At 46.2% G+C, this 21,729-nt stretch overlaps 1 protein-coding gene across 3 annotated transcripts in view; it reads right to left on the bottom strand.

The window, feature by feature from the left end:
* TBC1D4 (TBC1 domain family member 4) overlaps window positions 1-21,729 on the bottom strand; it is a 107,159-nt gene that overhangs the window by 32,633 nt on the left and 52,797 nt on the right. For all 3 annotated transcript variants that reach the window (XM_087938018.1, XM_087938017.1, XM_026705308.2), the window contains exons 4-10: window positions 20,600-20,704; window positions 14,353-14,485; window positions 8,416-8,507; window positions 7,735-7,845; window positions 5,599-5,718; window positions 2,738-2,812; window positions 210-436 (exon numbers count right to left, since the gene is read on the bottom strand). In XM_087938018.1, the coding sequence (XP_087794144.1) occupies window positions 210-436; window positions 2,738-2,812; window positions 5,599-5,718; window positions 7,735-7,845; window positions 8,416-8,507; window positions 14,353-14,485; window positions 20,600-20,704 (863 nt within the window). The remainder of the gene's footprint in view (window positions 1-209; window positions 437-2,737; window positions 2,813-5,598; window positions 5,719-7,734; window positions 7,846-8,415; window positions 8,508-14,352; window positions 14,486-20,599; window positions 20,705-21,729) is intronic.

Raw genomic sequence — 21,729 nt, 5'->3', positions numbered from 1 at the left:
CCAGGTGGGCATCTACCCAGCCTATCTTCTAAACCAAGGGGTCTTCACACTTGGCAAGTTTAAGACTTGCGGACTTCAACTCCCAGAATTCCTGAGCTAACAGGACCGGAGGAGGAATTCTGGGAGTTGAAGTCCACAAGTCTTAAATCTGTCAAGTGTGAAGACCCCTGCTCTAAAGAAAGTCCCTTGGCCCTCCCAGCCTAACTTACCTGCTTTGTTCGGCCGAGTTTTGCCTCAGGAGGGGCGACCGGACGCTTTGAGATCGTCCATTCTGGAAAGTGATCCTCTTCTTGGAGGCGGAGGGCGGGTGGCTGAAAGTATGGGCGCGTCTTCTGAACTGGGGAGAGTCGGAGTCCTCTTCGGGAAACGGGTGTCTGGCCAAGGCGACAGGAGACGCCGGAGGTGTGGAGGGTGGGGAGTCCCCAGAGGAGCAGTCCTAGAAGCCCACAGACAAGAATGAGGTGCTTCCCTTGCCACCCACACCGTCTACGCACCTCCCACACAAAACATGAGAGGCGGCTCTCCTCACACAGGCGTTCCTTGAAGCTTAAGAAGAAAACACGCAAGCCACTTTGCTCAGGGGAGGGAGAACCCTGCCCACATTCAACATAGCCCAGGGTGTCCAAACGTTTACTAGAGGACCATCTGAGGTGGGGAGAGGAAGAAGAAGAGGAAGCGAGCCAGAAGTCCACCTCCTCACCAAAGCTGGCCCCTCGGCCTGGTTCCTGGATCTGGGGCCGAGAGGATTTCCCTGTCTTGTCCAAACTGCACTCTGGTTAAGAGCTCCCCTTCGGATAACCTGGCAGGATCATTGAAAACCACACACAAACAGCCCTGGATTTATATCCTGGGGAAGGGGAGGAGAATGGGAAATCCCTATTGTAGGAGTAACGGAGGAGAAAGCGTTTCCACAGGAAATAAGCGGAAAGGGTACCATTCACACCCTGCTTAGCACAAGATCACCCCCCTCAGACGCTCTCCATGCTTATGCCGACAGGAGAAAGCCTGGAGTTTTTATGATTTACTTTACTTCAATGTTTTAAAAATAATAAAAACAGGGAGTCCTCACTTTACAACCACAAAGGAGCCTGAAATTGATGTCTTGCTAAGTAACTCATTAAATGAGCATTGTACTGGTTAAGTTGCAAAGGAGCTGAAGGGGGCCAGACTCTTTCCAGTTTCCCTCAGAGCTTTAAATAGCGTTCAACCATTCCAATAGAAGCCTGTGAAATGTGGATTTACTGGTGGCCTGTTACGTATAAGTTGGGTCGATAAAATCAGAAATGAGGAGATGATAAGCCGCCTGGGAAAGCCAAAGGAAATCATCAAAACCATAAAAAAAAAGCAAAAGTTAGAATATTTCAGACCTGTGATGCGACACCTGGAAAAATAAGGCATCCTTCACTTAATCCTCCACCGGAAGATTGAAGGCAAGTGAGGTCCAGGCAGAAGAAGAAGAGCATCATGGCTTCAAAATCTAAGGGACTGGTTTGGACAAAACTCAGAAGCACTTTTTCATGGGGCTGTTGATGAAAATAGGATTGGCAACACAATCACCAACGTCCAATGACAGTGTTGTGGTTCGCCGGCAGCCTGTGTAGACGGCAACAGAATTGGACAGTGGGGAAGAATGGGGTCCAGTCCAGGAGTCTGGAGAGGACTCAGAGGAGGGTCCTGCATCCCATGCAGAGATGAGGCCAGGCCCATCTGGGAGTGGAGTGCTGACTCCAGAGCCTCCGGAGTCTGGCAACAGCAAGGCAGAGGAAGAAGGGGAGTCTGTTTCCAGCTGCTAGAAGGCAGGAGCAGCTGAGACAAAAGAGGCAACTCAGGAGTAAGGCTGGGAGGTGATTGCCCCTCCCATAAGGTATAAAGAAAGTGCAAAGGTAGAGAAACCTTTGCAGGAAGCAAAGTCGTTCGCTCTGTTCGGATTAAACCTTGAAGCTCTGTGTGGGCTTTGTAATTCAGTTGGTTTTTTATAGTTTATTTGGCACTTTAGTTGTTGGCAACAATTCAAAGGAGAGAAAGGTGGGTGCTTATCTCGAGGGGATTGTTTGGGACTCATTACAGGCTGGAAATGAACATAATTCCCAGCGTTGAAATAAAACAAGAGTTGTTTTAACTAAGCGTGTGCTTAATTCCAGTCTCAGGAAGCCTTGGTCAGAACAGACACAAGAAGAAATCCATTCCAGTATTGCTCATATAATACCAAATATAGATTTGGTCAAGTCAGTGAATCCTCTATAAACATATTTGCTTCCAGTCCTATCCAGCTAGTCCTCAATTTTCAACCACAAGTGAACTCAAAATTTCTGTCCGTACACAAGATGGTCATTAAGTGAGTTTTGCCCCATTGTATGATCTTTCTTGCTACAGTTGTTAAGTGAATTGCTGCTGTTGTTATGTCAGCAATGTCGTCGCTAAGTGAACCTGACTGCCCTATTGATTTTGCTGGTCAGAAGGTCCTAAAAGGGGACCCTGTGCCCCCCAGGACACTGCTACCATCGTAAGCGTCCAGATTCTGATCACATGACCATGGGGAGGGCTACGACAGTCATCACTGTGAAGAATGGCCATGAGCCACTTTTTTTTTTTTTTTACTGCCGTTGCAACTTCAAAAGGTCACTAAGGGAGCAATTGCAAATTGAGGACTACCTGTGATTAAAAACAAGGTAAACAATGCCTTTGGTTCTTCTGCAACGGGTTCTACCCTAAGTGCTTCCATCCATTTTGTACTTACTTTGTCGGAAGTGAGATGGTTGTACCTTTCAAAGCTCTCCGTGCTCCCCAGGCGACCACGCATGCGGCTGGCTCCCTGCAAAAACACAAGATACCCACTCGGTGTCACCCATTTCCTGCCTCTGCGATTCCTGTGCTGGCAAGAAGGCCCCCAGAAACCAGTTTGGTCCAGTGGTTAAAACACCAGGCTTGAAAGCAGTAGTTATAGTCCCACCTTAACCGGGGTGGGATTCAGCTGGTACAGACTGGTTCGGCCAAACTGGTAGTTCTGGCGATGAGTTGGCCCTGCCCCCCCGCTAGTCTGTCCTACATTTCCTTTGTTTGAAGCCCAGCTGATAGGCATGGGAGACCAGATTGCTGCACCTCAGCTGTTTTACTCACTGGGGCTGCAGTGGAAGGTAAGTTTTAGAGCCATTTTCAAACGCACCGCTCACCAAACCAGCTGTGACACCAGTTGAATCCCACCACTGACCTTAGCCATGACCTTGAGCCAGTCACTCTCTCTCACCTGAACCTAACCTCACAGAGATGTTGTTGTGGGGAAAGTAGAAGGAGGAAGGCATTTTTGGATAGGTTCGCCACCTTGAGTTATTTGTAAAAAATAATCCTGTAAGGGTGGGATACAAATAAATAAACAAAAGTCCTCAAAACAAGCCCAAATGGAAGAGGGAGTTCTGAAGACCCTTGTAAATGCTGACTTTTTCATAAGTCTGGAGAGTCTCCCTTCGGGAAACAGAAAGCAAAAGCAAACAGCCACACCACCTGGTGGTGTACAGTCTTGTGAAAAAGTACTTTTTCACAGAACTGCAGGCAGGGCCAAATCACGTCCATTGAGTGTAAAACACTTCCATAATGAATGACAAGAGTTGGAAGGGACTTGGAGGTCTTCTAGTCCAGGGGTCGCCAACCTTTTGGACCTCAGGAACCACCAAACTCATAATTTTAAATCCCGCGGACCACTAATATGAATTTTGACGGACGGTGGCTTGCTGACGTTGGTGGGAAAGTCGGTCCCATATTCCAGAGCTGCAGAAGTCACAAGACTGGCCCTTTGGTCGTCCCGGAGCTGCCACCCCGGGGCAGATTTCCCTCCCCTGCCATTGGTCTTACCTTCTAGTTCCAGCTTGCATGGATCTACTCAAGGTAAGGTTTGTGCTCGGCCAAAGGGTGGAGGCCTGTGTGTGGGCGGCGCAGCCTTGTGTTCCCGTGCAGACTGGATTAATTGCTTTGGGCGGTGCTTTGGGGGGGATATTTCTCTGCAGACCACCAAAATTTTCTCATGGACCACCATTGGTCCCTGGCCGACCGGTTGGCGACTACTGTTCTAGCCCAACCTTCTGTACAAGTAGGAGACCCTATACCAGTGGTGGCTAACCGTTTTGGGCTCCCGTGCTGATAACTGCATGCATGTTGGCCTGCTCGTGCTCGTGTGCCATCACCCAGAAGGCAATGCGTGTGCCCCCCATGCCTCCTGCACATGCGTGTGCTACCCCCGTGTGCCACATGCTTCTGTGCATGCGCGAGTGTCTCCTGCACACTTCCGCACATGCGGACCAGATACCCGACAATCAGCTGTTGGGCGGACGGCACGCAAGCATGCGCAGTAGACCTTTTCTGGGCGAGTGCTCGTGTGCTGGCAGTCATGGCTCTGTGTGTCACTTCTGGCATGCATGCCATAGGTTTATCACTACGGCCCTATACCATTCTGGACAAATGGCTGTCCAATCTCTTCTTAAAAGCCTCCACAACTTCTGGAGGCACGCTGTTCCACTGATTAATGGTTCTCACTGCCATGAAATTTCTCCTTAGTTCTATAGTTTGCTTCTCTCCTTGAGCAGTTTCCATCCATTGCTCCTTGTCCTGCCTTCTGTTGTAGGTTTCTGCTAATTCAATACATTACTTCAAAGCTGGGGGTTGTCTTTCTAGCTAAATCAGCAATTAATGCCAAGCGTTTGGAACTTTAATATTTATTCATTACACTTGTTTTCCCTCGTTCCTTTAGTGCCCTTAGAGCTTTCTACTCCTATAGAGAGGCAAGGGGAAAAACCAAGTATAATATTTTAAGGAGAAAGGAATCTTGGGGAAAGCCAAATATAATCCATTAAGGAGAAAAGAAGCCAATATTGTCGTTTGTCAGAGAAAATAGTGTTGTTCAACACTATCCTGAGTTGAGAAGTGCCCCGTTTTTTTTCCCACACTCTTTTGAATTCAGAAAAACAAAATATAACAACAGAGTTGGAAGGGAGCTTGGAGGTCATCTAGTCCAACCCCCTAGTCAGGCAGGCAATCTATACCATTTCAGACAAATAATTGTCCAATCTCTTCTTAAAAACTTCCAGTGTTTGGTGCATTCAAAACTCCTGGCGTTCTACTGGTTGATTTTTCTAATTGTCAAGAAGTTTCTCCTTAGTTCTAAGTTGCTTCTCTCCTTGTTTAGTTTCCACCCATTGTTTCTTGGCTTGCCTTCTGTTGCTTTCGAGAATAGCCTGACTCCCTCTTCCTTGTGGCAGCCCCTGAGATATTGGGAGACTGCTATCGTGTCACCCCTAGTCCTTCTTTTCACTAGATTAGAGATGCCCAATTCCCACAACCGTTCTTTAAAGCTAAATTCTGAATTTACAGAAGTAGAGCCAAATTCCGAAGTTGTGATTTCAGAACGCTGAGCAGTTTGAAAATAGCAGTTTCAAAGGGAACGGAGCAATTCACAATTTCTAGGACATGATTTTGGGGAGAAAGGTGCCGTGAAACATTTGATATGCCATTCGCTTCCTCATCACCCACAGAGGAACTAATCTGACAAGGGAAAACAGTTTAAAAATGACTTTATCCGCCGTTTTACTCCCTCTGAGCAATTTATCTCACCCTGGAGAAGATGTTTTCTAGAGAGCTGGTTAAGGATTTCTTGGCCTTGTTCTTCAGGATATCCAGGGTGAATCTTCCACTGCTAGTGGTGTTTTCTGGGATTGTATTATTAGATGTGTTCTGTACGGTGAAGATAAAGCATCGTTATCAATACTGGCAACTGACGGAGATCCAAAATATGCAACTGCCAAACTGATTCCAAGTAGAAAAAAATAATAAACACAGGAAGTGGTCAGGGTTGGGTTTCAAAAAGAGATAAAAGGCTGTTTTGTCCAGCCGTTTTCTCCCTCCATTTCAAATGAAAGGGTTTTGTTTTGCTTTTTTTTTTGGCTGAGTCACCCGCTTAAATGCAACATCAGGCTGACACAAGTACAAATTCATTTAGTCATCAACTTAAGACCAAAATTTGGACTGAAATTTTCATCATGAAGTCCTTGCCGTCAAATCAGTCCCTCCTTCATGACCATTTTTTTTACAATAGTCGCTAAATGTGAACCGCTTCTGCAAAATTGAGTGCAGTTGTTGTTTTTTTGTCAGAAACTGGCAAAATATATCACAAATGGCAATCACGGGACCATACAATTGGTCATAATTGCGAGTTGGTTGCCAAGTGCCTGAATTGTGGTCACCTGATAATGAATTGTGGCCAATATGGGATAGTAATATAAGTGCAAGGACCTGGCCTTACAGGTAAATCGTCAGCTTACGGCCATAATTCAGCCCCAAATTTCTGTTACTGAGTGAGACAGTTGTAAAGTGAGTTTGGGTCCATTTTGTGACTTTTCTTGCCACAGTTGTTGAACCGTGGTGCTTATTAAATGACTAACATGGTTGACAAGGGAATCTGGCTTGCCCATTGAAATGACCTGACAGAAGGCCGCGAAAGGGGAATCCAGACCCCGAAACACTGCAACCGTCACAAATATGAATCCGTTGCCAAGTGTCTAAATTTTGAGCACGTTACCTCAGGGATGCTGCAATGTAAGTGTGAAATAATGGTCATAAGTCACTTTTTCCAGTGTGGTTGCAACTTTGGACGGTCGCTATACAAAATTGTTGTAAGTCGAGGACTATCTGTGTTCCACACCAGTATTACTCTGGGTTTCTAAGCAAAATGTTCATAAGTTGAGAACTCTCTGTACTTGATTTAAATCAAATCTGGCTGGGACAGAGGGATAGCAATAGCAGTAGCACTTATATACCGCTTTATAGTGTTTTTACAGCCCTCTCGAAGCAGTTTGCAGAGTTGGCCTATTGCCCCCAGTAATTTGGGCTCTCATTTTACCCACCTCGGAAGGATGGAAGGTTGAGTGAACCTTGAGCCGATCAGGATCAAACTCCAGACTGCAGGCAGAGTCAATCTGCAATACCTCATTCTAACCACTGCATCACCAGGGCTCCTAATTCAACATCCAATCAACTACAGCAATAGCAATAGCACTTAGACTTATATACCACTTTACAGTGCTTTACAGCCTTCTCTAAGTGGTTTATAGAGTCAGCCTATTGACCCCAACAATCTGGGTCCTCATTTTACTGACCTTGGAAGGATGGAAGCTGAGTCAACCTTGAGCCTGGTGGGATTTGAACTGCCAAATTGTAGGCAGCTGGCAGGCAGCAGAAGTAGCTTGCAGTACTTCACTCTAACCACTGCACCACAGAGGCTCCTACACTCAAGGAAATCTAGTCCTTCTTCCACTCTTCTGGATCCCAGCAGCAAAAATTAACCCAGACAGACACTGCTAGTCTTTCCCCATTGGAATGAGCCATGGTGGCACAGTGATTAGAGTGCAGTACAGCAGGCTACTTCTGCTGCCTGCCGGCTGCCTGCAATTTGGCAGATCGAATCTCACCAGGCTTAAGGTTGACTCAGCCTTCCATCCTTCCGAGGTGGGTAAAATGAGGACCCAGATTGTTGGGGGTAATAGACTGACAATGTAAACTGCTTACAGAGGACTGTAAAAGCACTGTGAAGCGGTATATAAGTCTAAGGGCTATTGCTATTCCATCGGGATGCCTTCACACATCATCTGTTTCCAGGTAAGAATTGGGAACCGTTAGGAGAATGGAATCCCTGAAGGACCTCCTGGGCCTCTTTTGAAGCTCCCGAGAAGCCAGAGAAGACGGGAAGCTTACCATCGGGGCCTCATCAATGTGGATGTGGGTCTTTTGCTTTGCCTCGCACAACTGGCGCAAGTGGAAAATCAGCAGCTCATTTTCTTCCTGGTCACTAACCGGTTTCATTTTCTGTCACGGAAGGAAAGAAGCAAATAGTTTTGATTAGCCGCCCTGTTCTGACTGCCAGCCAGATTACCTCAGGGTTTCAGAAAGGTTAATACGCTAAGGGAAAGAACCCCTGAAGTGAATTTCTGATTATTTGATTCCCACAGTGTCAGCTTTGGAAGCCGTATTGAGATCCGATGCTCCCGCGCTGCTACAATTGAGCCTGGGAAAGTGGGACAGGGGAATTCACTGGAGTATAACTAGTTAGATATAATAACATTCTTTTTCTGATTCAAGGTCAGGTAGTGTTGCGCATAAGTGAGAGGAAGTCTTAACTTGGGATGGATGGTGATTGGGCCATGTGATGTAGTGATGGGTGCAGGGGATGGGTTTTGTAGTTTTTACTTATCGTAAGGAAACCCGGAACTTTCAGATTCGGGATTCCACAGTTGTGCCAATTGCTATCCAAATAAAAAGGAACTTTTGAGAGACGCCTGCCTCAGACTTCTTGGATGGAATGGAGGTTTGGTGGAGCGCTGACACAGAGATCACCCCGGGAACCGAATCTGAGTGGGGAGGGGGATCCCTTCTTACCTGAACACGCTCGAAGATGTCCGCCTGCTCGTTGTCGCTGAGAGAGGACAGGTGCCTCTGAATGACAAGCTTGGCTCTTGGTGGATAAAGTCCTTCAGAGGGAAAGAAGAGAGGTCGTTGGGCTTCAAGAGAGGTTTTACTCACTGTAAAGCCCTCACGGGCTCTTCTCTGCAGTCAGAAAGACAAGATTCAGCTGAAGTGTGACCGCTGAAATCCACGCCACCTCTACCAAACCTCCAATGCCTTGCCTTGCCCGCCAATGCCCTTGCCTCCCAGATGCCCACCAGCCCTTTGAGCCAGGAGACCTTCGTCTCCCCACTTGGCCATTTGTTCTGACCCGGGTCCCAAACACGACTGTTCTGACCTAGGCTTCCCCCAAAAGCACTAAGCAGACTTTTTGTCCTGGCAAAACCCCTTTTATTAAATGAAGGTGTTACTTATTGCATTCACTTTCAGCCAAAGGCCTGGCAAACCAGCCTCTCAAGGGTGTAATTAGGAGCACAGACCTTATCTAGCTTGGAGAGCTGCCGAGTAAATATTTTCAAACGCAGTGCTGACAAGGAAGGGCTTGGCACAGAGTCTCTGAGACAGATCTTCATACCGCTGCAATGAACTAACAAATTAATTGTTTCCTGCAAAAAAAAACCCTCTCCTTTTGCTCCTCTTTTAATCCCTGTGGGAGGGGCCATTCACCATCCACCTGTGGCTTTACTCCCTTGTCGACCCCTAGTTCGTAATTGTTCTTTTCTTTTGGCAGCTCTGCGTATGCGCATGCGCATGCGTAAGCTTGGAACCGGCTCCAGCTGCTCCCCCGCCTCACTGCTATCTGACTCCAAAGGCAACTGATAACGGCCAGCCTGCCCTGGCCCCATCTCTGCCTCTGACGCAGAGCCCTCGTCCGAGCTTTCCTCAGCCTCCAGGACTGGCCCATGCTCCTCCCCAACCTCCTCACGATCCGACTCTGCTGCCAGCTCTGCTAGCCGCCGGAGGGCCACAACAATGACAAAGCCTCTGTAGTTAAAACAAATGTTCCTTTTATTAGGAGTACCAGCAGCCCTGGCAAAAAAAAAAAGGCTCTTTCTCTCACACAGCAGGCTAACAAGTCGGTTCGGCAGGGAGATAAATAGTTGTCCGCCGCACCTATTCATCTCCGTCTCTTGACTTTTATCCCCAGAGCTAAGTTGGGGCTCCGCTAGCAGCGGTGGCTCTTCCATCCCAAGGATCGGCCCATAGATTTTCACTGCTCTCCTTTCCTCTGCCTCCTATGCATCTACGTGTCAGGCACTGGACCCAGGTGTTCCTCCTCTTCCTCATCAGCCACCTCCAGACCTGAAGGCCGTTGACTCTCCATCTGTAGGCTGACGGCCGGCCAAGGCTTGCCTCTGTCTCTATCTCTGACAGCTCCACTCCCTCTTCACCACTGGAGCTCTCAGGGTGCCTTGGGGCTGGCCCTGACTCCATGCCTCCTCCTCCTCCTCTGATTCAGCTGCTGGAAGGGCCGGAGGCTGACAGGCCACCCCGCCATTCAAGGCCTCTGACCAGAGCTCTACGTCCCTCTTCCTCGATGGCTTGGTGGGAGCTCAACCCAACCCCTCAACCCCTTCCTCGCTAGGTTGATTTGGCTACCAACAAAAGGTCCCCAGAGATGGTGGCCATTACCCTAAATAGCATGGCACCTTCACTCCCAAAGAAGGAATTGAGGAGACGGTGATTGGGAACAACATGGAGAGATACCTCCGCAGTATTGACCATCAACTCTGGAATGGAAGGGCCTCTGCTGACAGAAACCATCCAGACGAGCCTGATCAGGTCCTGGAACAGGTTTTAAGAAGATCTCCCACCCCACATACATTCCTTGTTTATCTTTAAAGTCATTGTTTTTATAAATCCAATCAGACAAGAGAGGAGGAAAGAATATGGTTTTTTTTAATCAAGCTATTTCCATCTAAGAATATAACTGGACCCCCAAAGAGTCCGAAGCCACAAGCTAAAGTTGCTTGTGTTACAGACCTCACCTTGGCCAAGGTGAACTCTGAGTTTGGCTTATACTGAAGTATTTTGATTATTTGGGGCATACTTCAAAAATCTGGGAGAGAAGACCTCGTGTTTCTATCCTCAGAGCCCCCCTAGAAGCAGATATTCTTATTTCAGTCCTTAGTTCAGAATACAAAGTTCTTTGCAACGTTTGCATACAGGTGAACACACCTGTCATCGCTACTGCTCTTTGACAGAGGAGCCTTTGTCCAAGTAGATCTTATGTGAAATGACACAGTACTTTAAAATATCATTTAGTGCCAGCAACCGAAACAAGTTTTCAGAAGCACGTGAAAACTTTCTTAGATATTTTGGCATTCTCTTCCTCGGAGGCTGCAATCTATTTTAACTTTTTTTTTTTTTTTAAGAAAAAGAACGAAACCCCAGCTTTGCATCTTTTCACAATCTGAGAAAACCTGGCTTTTCTCTTTTTTTGTTGGAAATCAAAGAGAGATTGTCACTAGTCTGTCCCTTCCGCAAACACATTTTATTGAAGAACAAAACATAATCCGTTTTGAACTCTGACTCACTAGTGCAGAGGTCTCCAAACTTGGACACTTTAAGACTTGTGGACTTCCAACTCCCAGATTCTACAGCCATGCTTGGCTATGAGTTGAAGTCCACAAGTCTTAAAGTGGCCAAGTTTGGAGACCTCTGCACTAGAGCAACAACTATTGTTTCTTTTTTATATATATATATATAACTTGGGTGGCTTTATGGCTTTGCCCACCAGAGGGGGCTGATCACCAAATATGTGCTTTCCGAAATAAACATTGATAATTATAGGAAGTAAACAGAAATAGGTAAACATTCCTGCTTCATTGGCAAAATACCCTAGATGTAGTTTTATCACTGAGACCTGCTACCCATACAGTGGAAATACAGGTTGTTCTGAACTTACAACCACAAATGAGCCCTGTTTTAAGTGAGTTTTGCCCTATTTTACGACATGTATCGCCACTTGGTTAAGTGAATCCCTGCAGTTCTTGAATTAGCAACACGGTTGTTAAGTGAATCTGGGTTCCCCATTGACTTTGCTTGTCACAAAAGGCAACCGTCATAAATATGACTCAGTTGTCAAGCATCCAAATGTAAGTCACGTAATCATGGGGAGGCTGCAATGGTTATAAGTGTGAAAATAAGTCGCTTTTTTTTCAGTGTTGTCGTAACTTCAAACGGACACTAAATTAAACTGCTAGGTAAGCCGAGGATGGCCCCTATGACTAAAAGGCATCTCTCAAGTTGAATTAAGTGTTATTCTCACACTTTTACCAAAGAATGATGATGTCATGCCCTTGTTAGAGTCAGACTCTGAGGGAGAGGAACAGCCGACAGTGGAGTGGAGCCGACAGTGAAGTGGAGGTGTGGCTTCAGAGGTTGTGGAGGAGGCTGGGGAAGGGCAGAGGCTGGCTGGGCAGTCAGAGGAAGAACCAGGCCCATCCCCTATGCATCCTAGAATAGGCAGGGAGGAATGGAGAAGGAAACAACTTGGCTTATGAGAGAGGAAGCGGCCATGATCCCCCTCATTGGTTGCAGCTGGGGAGAATAGCATATAAGAGGGACGGTTAAAACACAGTGTTGCTAGAACCAAAGCGTGTTTTATTTTGGGCTGAAGTTATCTTGGTGGCGTCCTTCCAACAGACTGTGCCTTGTTATCTCCTTGGAATTTCCTTCATTGTAGTTTGTTTGGGATTTTTATTTCACCTCTATTTGCTCATTAAGTTCAGACTGTATTACTTTCATTTGAAGACTATTTTAGAATAAGTTTTATCTCCAACCGAGAATTGTTGAACAGTAGGGCCAAGTTGGAGGCATTAAAAGACAATTATTTATGTTCTGGATTTAGTTATGTTTGTGCACACTCTGGGTTATCACAGATGAAAAAAAATCTATTGATCCCATCACCCATCAGCTAACCAATAAGGAATGTTTGTACTCGCTCTGTGATGACCCCGGCTGTGGCAAAAAGGCAACACAGTTAGATAAGCAATAAGAGTCCCTTTATTATCTACAACTTTGCCCCCAATATCCAGGTTACTTTCTGGCTGGAGAAAAATTCTCCTTTGACTGCAGAAAATTAAGTCCAAAACATGAGCAACACAAACTGTAACTTAAAGTCCAAACAAGCCAAAGTGAAGTAATTAGTTGGGCAGGGTAGGAGCAAGAATTTCAGACTTGAAGGCACAGCAAAACTCACATGGTTGGGAAGACGCCAGGAACACAGATAAGCCACGACAACACAAGATAAAGTTACATTTGCTCCCAGCAGCCTGCTGCACGTAGTCTGTCTTTCTTATCAACTGTCTTCTCAGTTGTGGCTAATGAAGGGAATCAGGGCCCTTTCCTCCCCCATAAGCCATGCAACCCATGTTGCTCTCTTCTCCATTCCTCCCTCTGTGCCCTAGGATGAAGAGTGGGTGGGCCTGGGTCTTCCTCTGAACTCCCTCTCCCTTGTTCTATCTCTCCCTTGTTCTATTTCTCTCCTGCTCTGCCCAGCTGGACTTTTCCCTTCCCTAGCCTCCTCCACAGACAATGGAGCCACACTCCCGCTCCCTGTCAGCTGTTCGTCTTCCTCCTCAGGTTCAGACTCTGACATGGGGCATGACACAATCTCCAAGACAAACCAATCAGCACACAAGGAAATTTCTGTGGACTGTAAGAGATAACCTTTCTCTGCACACTTCACACAAACTCAAGGCTCAAAAGGATGTTTAGGATAATCAAACATGATAATGAATATTAAAGCCCTTGCATTAAATGGATGATGTGGCCGTATTTGGAAAACATTCATGTTTCTAGTCCACAAAGCAAGCATGTCAGAACTGGGAAAGGAGAACAAATCTTTGGGGACCTCTTAGTAAAAAAAATAAAATAAACAATGGCCCAGTCCTTCACCAACAAGTCAAAAGAAGAGAGAGGTCCTTCAAAGAAAGTTAGGCCCTGATTCTCCGATTTAATCTGTTACAATTTTGAATGAAAGCTGTAAAAGCAATTCACAAAAATGTACACTATGCGTGTCACGCTGTTATTTAATTAACACAGCTAGTTAGTGAAGCCCAGACTAAAGCATGAACTGAGCTAGGAAGACCTGGTCTGATCTTGCAAGAAGAGCTTCTAGGGAGAGATTATCACACCATCTGCACACAACTGCTCAATTGCTGTGACGGTGTGAAAATGTTCTTGCAGATGCTGGACCCAGACACAAAGGGAACGAAAGACATCACTTTCTTTTGCTAAGAGAGCAGAAGCACCTCTATTCTTCTTACATTTATCCAAACCAGCCTCTGCATTTCCTGCATCGGATGAGGAGAGCACCTTTCTCCTTCTGTCCTGGCCACTTTTTATAGAGGCACATTTGATAGCGTTTTAACAAACTGCATCACTGTTTGGTGGCAGCAGCGCCTCAGATAGAAAGTCCATACAGAGAGTAGTGAGGACAATGGAGAAGTCTATAGGAAGCTCACTTCCCGTTATTCAGGATACTGCTTATAAGTGCTATGTTCTTGGAGCTCAAAACATTGTTACAGACCCCACACACTCACTTTAAGTTCTGTTTCTGTTGCTCCCTTCTGGGAGGGGAGGATTTTTCTAAGTATTTCTAGTAGGACTACCAGATTCTATAACAGTTCTGTTCCCTTGGCCATCTGTCTAGTAAACTCGCAAGATTCTTTTTTCTTGCCATGTATATACATCCGAAGACGACGATGTTGTTTCTCTATGTCATATAATATACGTGGGAATATGCATAGATAGTCAGTCAGTCAGTCATGTTTATGTAGCATATATTGGAGTTGGTGACTTTGAGAGCGGTATGCCACGAAATTTCCTTTTAATATATGCCAATTAGTGTGCATTCAAAGGGACAATCAAGTGACAATACGCAAGATTTCAAACCCGGCTAACCTTCAATCCTCTCGCATAGCTTGTGAAGGGAGTGCATCGGGCAGGCCTCGCAGAGTTTGACCTGGGTTTTGGCATTCTGCAAGGCAGCTGCGGTGCTAAAAGCTTGCTTCAGAGTCAGCATGATCTCATCCACCTAGAAAGAGACATTTAAACGTTAAATTTAAATCCTGGGTGTTTCTTAAGACCTAGAAGAGTGGTTTTTTTTTTCCCCCAGGTCGAGCCAGGCTCTCAATCCAGCCCATAGAAAAGGGCACAATAGACGGGGAGGCTTTTTCTGCTGCAGGGGCCATGAAGTGGGCCGAGTTCCTGTGAATTTAAATGACGCTTCCCATTGGAAACCAGATCACATCCAGCCCTCTGTGCATTATCTAGCCTGCAAAGAGGACCCTCTGAGGAGCTCCAAATAAACAGTTTGAAGCTAAAGCATGGGGCTCCTGGCGTGTCATAAGGTCCATTTCTTAGCTGTTGTTTTTGATCAGTCAAACTTTTGGAAGTTCCGCTGGTGTCCTGCAGATTGGAGGCAAACTCCCAGCCCCAGGCATACAATATTCCCACCACCTCCCGCTCGAGACGGACTTAAGCTTCACATGCTCGGTGGAAACAAGGGGTCAGAGGTTGCAAGTCACTGGCATACAGATTCAAATCCGTTTCAGGCCTGAACAGTAGATGAACAGATGGGACTATTGAAGGAAACCTGCTGAGAGTCTGGAAGGCATGTCAACAAGACAGGAAGCTCCAAGAAAAAAAGCAACTTGGCTCTGAATCCTTTTGACTTCTCTGAAAAGATTTGGCATTCCTCCTTCGGTTTCTCATGGCAAACGTTTTCAAAGAAAAGAGAGAGAGCGCCTCTTCTTTATCTGCCACTGATAGTAGCTTGCAACAACATTCAGAAGCTGCAGAATATCTGCTTTTTCTAAAGCCACTCACTGCAAAGGGTTGTTATCTAGTATCTGCTCAGACCCAGTGGACAGAGAATTATTGCAGTCAGAGCTCTGTCAAAACACGGTTGAGATTTTGGTCCACACAGCTTTTCCAAAAGGCAACTGGACTTTCTTAAGTCCCCCCCCACTTCCCGAAAACCTTTCGCTTCTCATCCAAGAAGCTTCTTCACTTTAGAACTGAAACTTCTTGGGTGAGGAGTGAAACGTTTTCAAGGAAAAAAACAAACAAAAAAGTCCCATTGACTTTTGGAAAAGCAACTTTGGGACAATCATGACCTGAATCAGGGGTCTCCAATGTTGGCAACTTTAAGCCTGGAGGACTTCAACTCCCAGAATTCTCCAGCCAACTAAGCTGGCTTAGAGTTGAAGACCTGGCAGGCTTTAAAGTTGCTAAGGTTGGAGACCCTTGACCTGAATGATTGAGAAACTCCATAGATACTATGAGCTCTTGAGCCCAAGATGTAATAGAATAGAATTCTTTATTGGCCAAGTCTGGTTGGACACATAAGGAATTTGTCTCTCAGTGTATATACAAACAACAAAATGATAGACCATACAGTATATCATAGATCATAGTTTCAAACATTAATCTTAAGATACAATGGCAATTCTGAATATTTGTCTGAAGATGACTTCTGGCTAGCTGAAACTAAAATACAAGTAACCCTAGACTTAGGGCTACAATTGAGCCCACAATTTCTGTTCTTAAGTGAAACATTTAACAGAATAACAGAGTTGGAAGGGACCTTGGAGGTCTTCTAGTCCAACCCCCTGCTTAGGCAGGAAACCCTATAGCACTTCAGACAAAAGGTTGTCCAATCTCTTCTTAAAAACCTCCAGTGTTGGAGCATTTACAACTTCTGGAGTCAAGTGGTCCCACTGATTAATTGTTTTAACTGTCAGGAAATTCCTCCTTAGTTCTAAGTTGCTTCTCTCCTTGATTAGTTTCCACCCATTGCTTCTTGTCCTGCCCTCAGGTGCTTTGGAGAATAGCTCTTTTCTTTGTGGCAGCCCCTGAGATATTGGAACACTGCTATCATGTCACCCCTGGTCTTTCTTTTCATCAAACTAGTTATTTTTTATGTTTTGTTGTTGTGTTTTTTATGTTAAAAAAAAAAAACTAGACATACCCAGTGTGATGGCCCAGGGTGGGATACAAACAAACACAGTCACAGAAAACAGGTGAAGCCCCTTTTATTCCTTCAGTTTGCTCTGAATATCTTTGAAGGAAGACAAAAAAACCTCCCACATAGTTACACAAAGAAGGAAAAAGCAACACAAACCAGGCAAGGTAAGGGCTGGAGGATGTCCAAGGATAACACACACTGGGAAGGACGCCAAACTCAAAGAGGAGCTATAAACTAGAGATATTTACACAATTTATTTCCAGCATTTGCAAGTACGCAGGTCCAAACTCTGATTGAGTTGTCACAGCTGCAGCCCGTGAAGAGGCTCAAGGCCCTCTCCTCCCGAGGAGACCACATTTCTCCCCTCTCCTCTCCTCCCTGCAATGGGCCTGGGTCCTCCTCTGACTGCTCAGCCGGCCTCTGCCCTTCCCCAGCCTCCTCCACGACCTCCGGAGCCACACCTCCACTCCCTGTCGGCTCTTCCTCGTCTCCCTCAGAGTCAGTCTCCACCAGGGACATGACACCCAGTTCCTGCAACCGTTCTTCATATGTTTTAGCCTCCAGTCCCCTAATCATCTTGCTTGCTCTTCTCTGCACTCTTTCTAGAGTCTCAACATCTTTTTTTTACATCGTGGTGACCAAAACTGGATGCAGTCTTCCAAGTGTGGCCTTACCAAGGCATTATAAAGTGGTATTAACACATTAACATTCATGAGTTTTGCCCCCATTTTAGGACATTCCTTGCTGCAGATGTTAAGTGACTCACCGCAGTTCATAAGTTAGTAATCTGGTGGTTAAATGAATCTGGCTTATCAATTGATTTTGCTTATCAGGTCACAAAAGTTGATCCCATGACCCCGGGATGCTGCAACAAGGGCTGGGCTGCTACCGGTTTGCCTCAATTCAGGTGAACCAGTATCATCGAACAGGTAGCTAATTTTATGGCCAGTTCGGCAAACCAGGAGTTGCAACAACTGGTTGGCCCCGCCTGCTGTCCCTCGGCCCTCCTAAGAGCCCCCACACGGCCCATGTTGGATCCCAGGTAAGTACAGGGTCCATATGGAGGCTTGGCGAAAAACAGGCCTCCTGGAAGTTTGAGAAGGCCATCAACGGGCCCGTTTCTGGCCTCCCGAGCCCAGGGAGGCAATTTTTGCCCTCCCAGAGGTTCGACAAAAGCCTCCAGAGCCCAGAGAGGGTGAAAAACAGGCCTCGCGGATGTTCCTGAAGGCCAGAAACGTGACCCCCACACACACATTTGTGCAGGAGGCCAACTAGGCCACACCCACCATGGCCCGCCTACCCAGCAACTGGGCAGAGAACCTGTTGTTAAAATATTTGAAGCCCACCCCTGGCTGCAATGGTCGTAAGTATGAACCGATTGCTGAGCATCTGAATTTTGATCACGTGATTGTGGGAATGCTGCAAAGGTTGCAACGGTGAAAGACAGTTGTCACTTTTTTCAGTGGCGTTGTCAACTTTGGCTGCTAAATGAAGTGGTGTAAGTCAAGGACTGCTTATTAAAACTTCCCATGGGGAGTGTCTCAGTGCTGAAGGCTCTCCTGGATCCATAGCCCCAGAGATAACTCCAGAGTTCTCATAGGAAGCGAAGTCATCAACCCCAAGCTCAAACTGCCCAAGGAGCTGCTGATCCAGATCTACACAGGAATTACTGAGTCTGTCATCTGCACCTCTAAAACTGACTGGGTTGGCTCTGCAACCCAACAAGATAGACACAGACTTCAGGGGATAATTACGACTGCAGGAAAAACAATGGCTACCAACCTGCCTTCCATTGGGGACCTGAGTCAAAAAGAGGGCTGTGAAAATATTTACAGACCCCTCACATCCTGGAAATAAACTGTTTCAACTCCCTACCCTCAAAACGATGCTATAGAGCACTGCACGCCAGAACAACTAGACACAAGGACAGTTTTTCCCCAAAAGCCATCACTCTGCTAAACAAATAATTCCCTCAACACTGTTCAACTATTTACAAAGTCTGCACTACTATTAATTTTCTCATCACTCCTTATTACCCATCCCCTCCCATTTGTGACTGTATGACTGTAACTTTGTTGCTTGGATCCTTACGATTTATATTGACTGTTTCCTAGTATGATTTGATTGCTTTTTGTACCCTTTGACTATTAAGTGTTGTACTTTATGATTGTTGACTCTTGACAAATATATCTTTTCTTTTATGTATACAGAGAGCATATGCACCAAAGACAAATTCCTTGTGTGTCCAATCACACTTGGCCAATAAAAAAAAAAGACGAAGACGAGAAGAAAAAGAATATGAAGACGACAAAGAAGAAGAAGAGCAAAAAATACAATCCAATTGAAATGGGAAACCATCCCCAGCTGGTGTCCTGATTGCAAATATGAAGAAGGGTGTTCAGTGTCTCATTCTCATCCTTCATCTTGCCTGGAAGGTCCAGAGAGAGAATCACCCTTTCTAGCAACGGCTTCTTCTTTCAGTTGAGACATCCGTACTTCCTGTGGCGGTGACACCACAGCTAGAGAGGTTACCAAATGCCTCAACAGAGACATCTTCACATCTACTAGCTCTGGTTTGGAAATCACTGCCACGGGACTTGGAAAGAGTCTAGAGATGAGAAGGAGCTCGAGGTAAAGGCTGGTCACCTGTCAAATCCAAGACTAGTAGGATTTGGGGTGGCAGTAGCTTGTCGATCAGAAAGGTCAGCAGCTTGGCAGTTCGAATCCCTAGCTCCTGTTACTCGTTCCAGCTTCTGCCAACCTAGCACGTAAGAAATGCAAGTAGAAAAATAGGGACCTCTTTGGTGGGAAGGTAACAGCGTTCTGGTATCTTCAGTGTTTAGTCATGCCAGCGACATGATCTCGGAAACGCCTTCCGACAGCGCTGGCTCTTCGGCTTTGTAACTGAGATGAGCACAGCCCCCTAGAGGCTGGAAAGGAGTAGCACGTATGTGCGAGGGGAACTATTATCTTTACGAGAAGTGTAGCTTCAAGTCCCAGAAATAGCAAGAGCACTTAAGACTTCTATATTGCTTTGTTTTACAGTGCTTTACAGGTGTCTCTAAGCGGGTTGCAGAGTCTGGGCCCCTCAACAGGATGGAAGGCTGAGTCAATCTTGAACCTGGTGAAATTCGATCTGCCAAATTGCAGGCAGCCAGCAGTCAGCGGAAGTAGCCTGCAATACTGTACTCTGACCACTGCACCACCGCAGCTCAGAAATAATTCTTCTGCTCCATTCTGCACTGAAATTTGAATTGGAGTATTTTAAAGAAAACACCAGTGGCGTGGGTTCAGCAGATGGCACAAAGATAGCCAAAAAAAAATATAAATTCATTGAGAAAAGGTTGGGAAGTCCTGGGGCTTTTGATGGAAGGAAGATAGCCAGATAGCCTAGAAAGAGACTGGATCAAACTGGAGGGGTACAGTTGAATTAGGAGAAACATTTTAGTGGGTCTAATCAACCATCATGTCGATCTCATTAAAACTCTGGAAGGTAGAAACTGCGCAACCATTGTGGGAGGCTGGTGTGGTATGTACAAATCCTTAGAGAGAATTGGCTCTATTTCTTTCTTTCTCTGATATAAAAACAGTTCCAGCTGAAGAAGCAATCAAGGCTACCCCAAGGGTCATAGGCAGCAGTGGGATTCAAATGTTTTAACAAGTGGTTCTGTGGGCGTGGCTAGGTGGGTGTGGCCATGGGACTGGGTGGGCGTGGCTTTTTCTTTTCTTTTTTTTGCAGCAACCTGCCTCCCCTACCCCCCTTTGGTTTTTTTTGCCTCCTGGCCTCAGAGAAGCCTCCTGATGGGGGGGGGCATTTGCTCCCAGAAGGCTTCCTGGGGCCCAAGAAGGCAAAAAAGTGAGCTTGGGGGGTTGCCAGCACACACACCCCGCCCACCTGCCACACCCCTTTTTGCCTCCTGGGTGACTGGGCGGGGGAGAATGTAGTCCGCGATGTCATGTATGTATGCAGGCAGAGAGGGGCGGAGTCAGCCAGGGGCACGATGTGCCAGTTCCCTGAACTGCACAGAATCATAACTATCGGTTCTATAGAACCGGTCTGAACCAGAAGAATCCCACGCCTGGTCATATGGCTCCAGGAACAGCAAAAAGCCTTATCTCCTTATTTTTGTCAGTCCTGCGTCAAATAGACAATGAAAATGGTATTTTAAAGAGGCTTACCAGAGACTCGCTTGCACACTGGAAGACATAGCACGCATACTGGCTTATTCCAGGTTCAGTGGATTCCCGACATATAAAGCCAAAATGATCGATGTATTTTATGCCCTAGAGGGAAAGAAAGGGAGAAATGGAACACGCCATCAACATTTAGTTTGAGCAAATTAAAGAAGCAGTGATTAAAGCCATCAAAGGTTCTGTCCTCTTAGGTCTGGCTCTACTGGGTGGGGGGTGTTCATCTCTGTTTCCTAGCTGAAGGAGTCAGCATTATCCCAAATCTCTTCTGTCGGCATGACTATACCCCGAGGTGCACGGAACGCTGTTACCTTCTCACCAAAGTGGTTCCTATTTATCTGCTTGCATTTGCCTGCTTTCGAACTGTTAGGCTGGCAGTAGCTGAGGCAGGAATGGGAGCTCACCCCATCTTGAGGTACTTTTGGGTCTCGAATTGCTAATCTTTCCTTTGACAATCACAGCGTCTTAGTTGCTAGGCCACCGTGCCCCCATTAAAGCCATTCACCAGAGCACAGGTGGTCCTCGACTTACAACAGTTCATTTAGTGACTGAAGTTACCACTGGACTGAAAGAAGTGACTTATGACTGTTGTTTCATACTATTGACCATGGCAGCATCCAATGATTGGGTGATAAAAATCCAGATGCTTGGGAACTGGCTCATATTTATGACACTGGGCAGGGTCTTGGGGTCATGTGATCACTTTCTGACAAGCAAAGTCAGTGGGGAAGCCAGATTCACTTAACAACCGGGTTACTTTGCCAGGAGTCTTTGCAAGCCAGAAAGTTCTTTGTTTCCTCCTCACAAGAGTCATCCACCTGGTGGGGGATATTATCAAATACATGACTGGAGAGGAGTCTATGACAATTTGACACAGCCAACTTGCCATGGCCAACATGGAGAGTTGGCCATGCTGAATTGGCTGCAGCGAGTTGGCTATGGTGAGTTGGCCATGGTGAGTTGGTCATGGTGAGTTGACCATGGCGAGTTGGCCATGGTAAGTGGGCCATGGTGCATTGGCTATGGTGAGTTGGCTGCAGTGAGTTGGCCATGGTGAGTTGGCCATGGTGCATTGGCCATGGTGAGTTGACCATGGAGAGTTGGCTATGGAGAGTTGA

The sequence above is a fragment of the Pseudonaja textilis genome, chromosome 8 (genome assembly GCF_049901715.1).
Source record: "Pseudonaja textilis isolate UNSWEBS1 chromosome 8, rPseTex1.2, whole genome shotgun sequence".
Taxonomy (NCBI): domain Eukaryota; kingdom Metazoa; phylum Chordata; class Lepidosauria; order Squamata; family Elapidae; genus Pseudonaja; species Pseudonaja textilis.
Note: the sequence above shows the minus strand (reverse complement) of the source record. Positions and strands in the feature narration are given on the sequence as shown.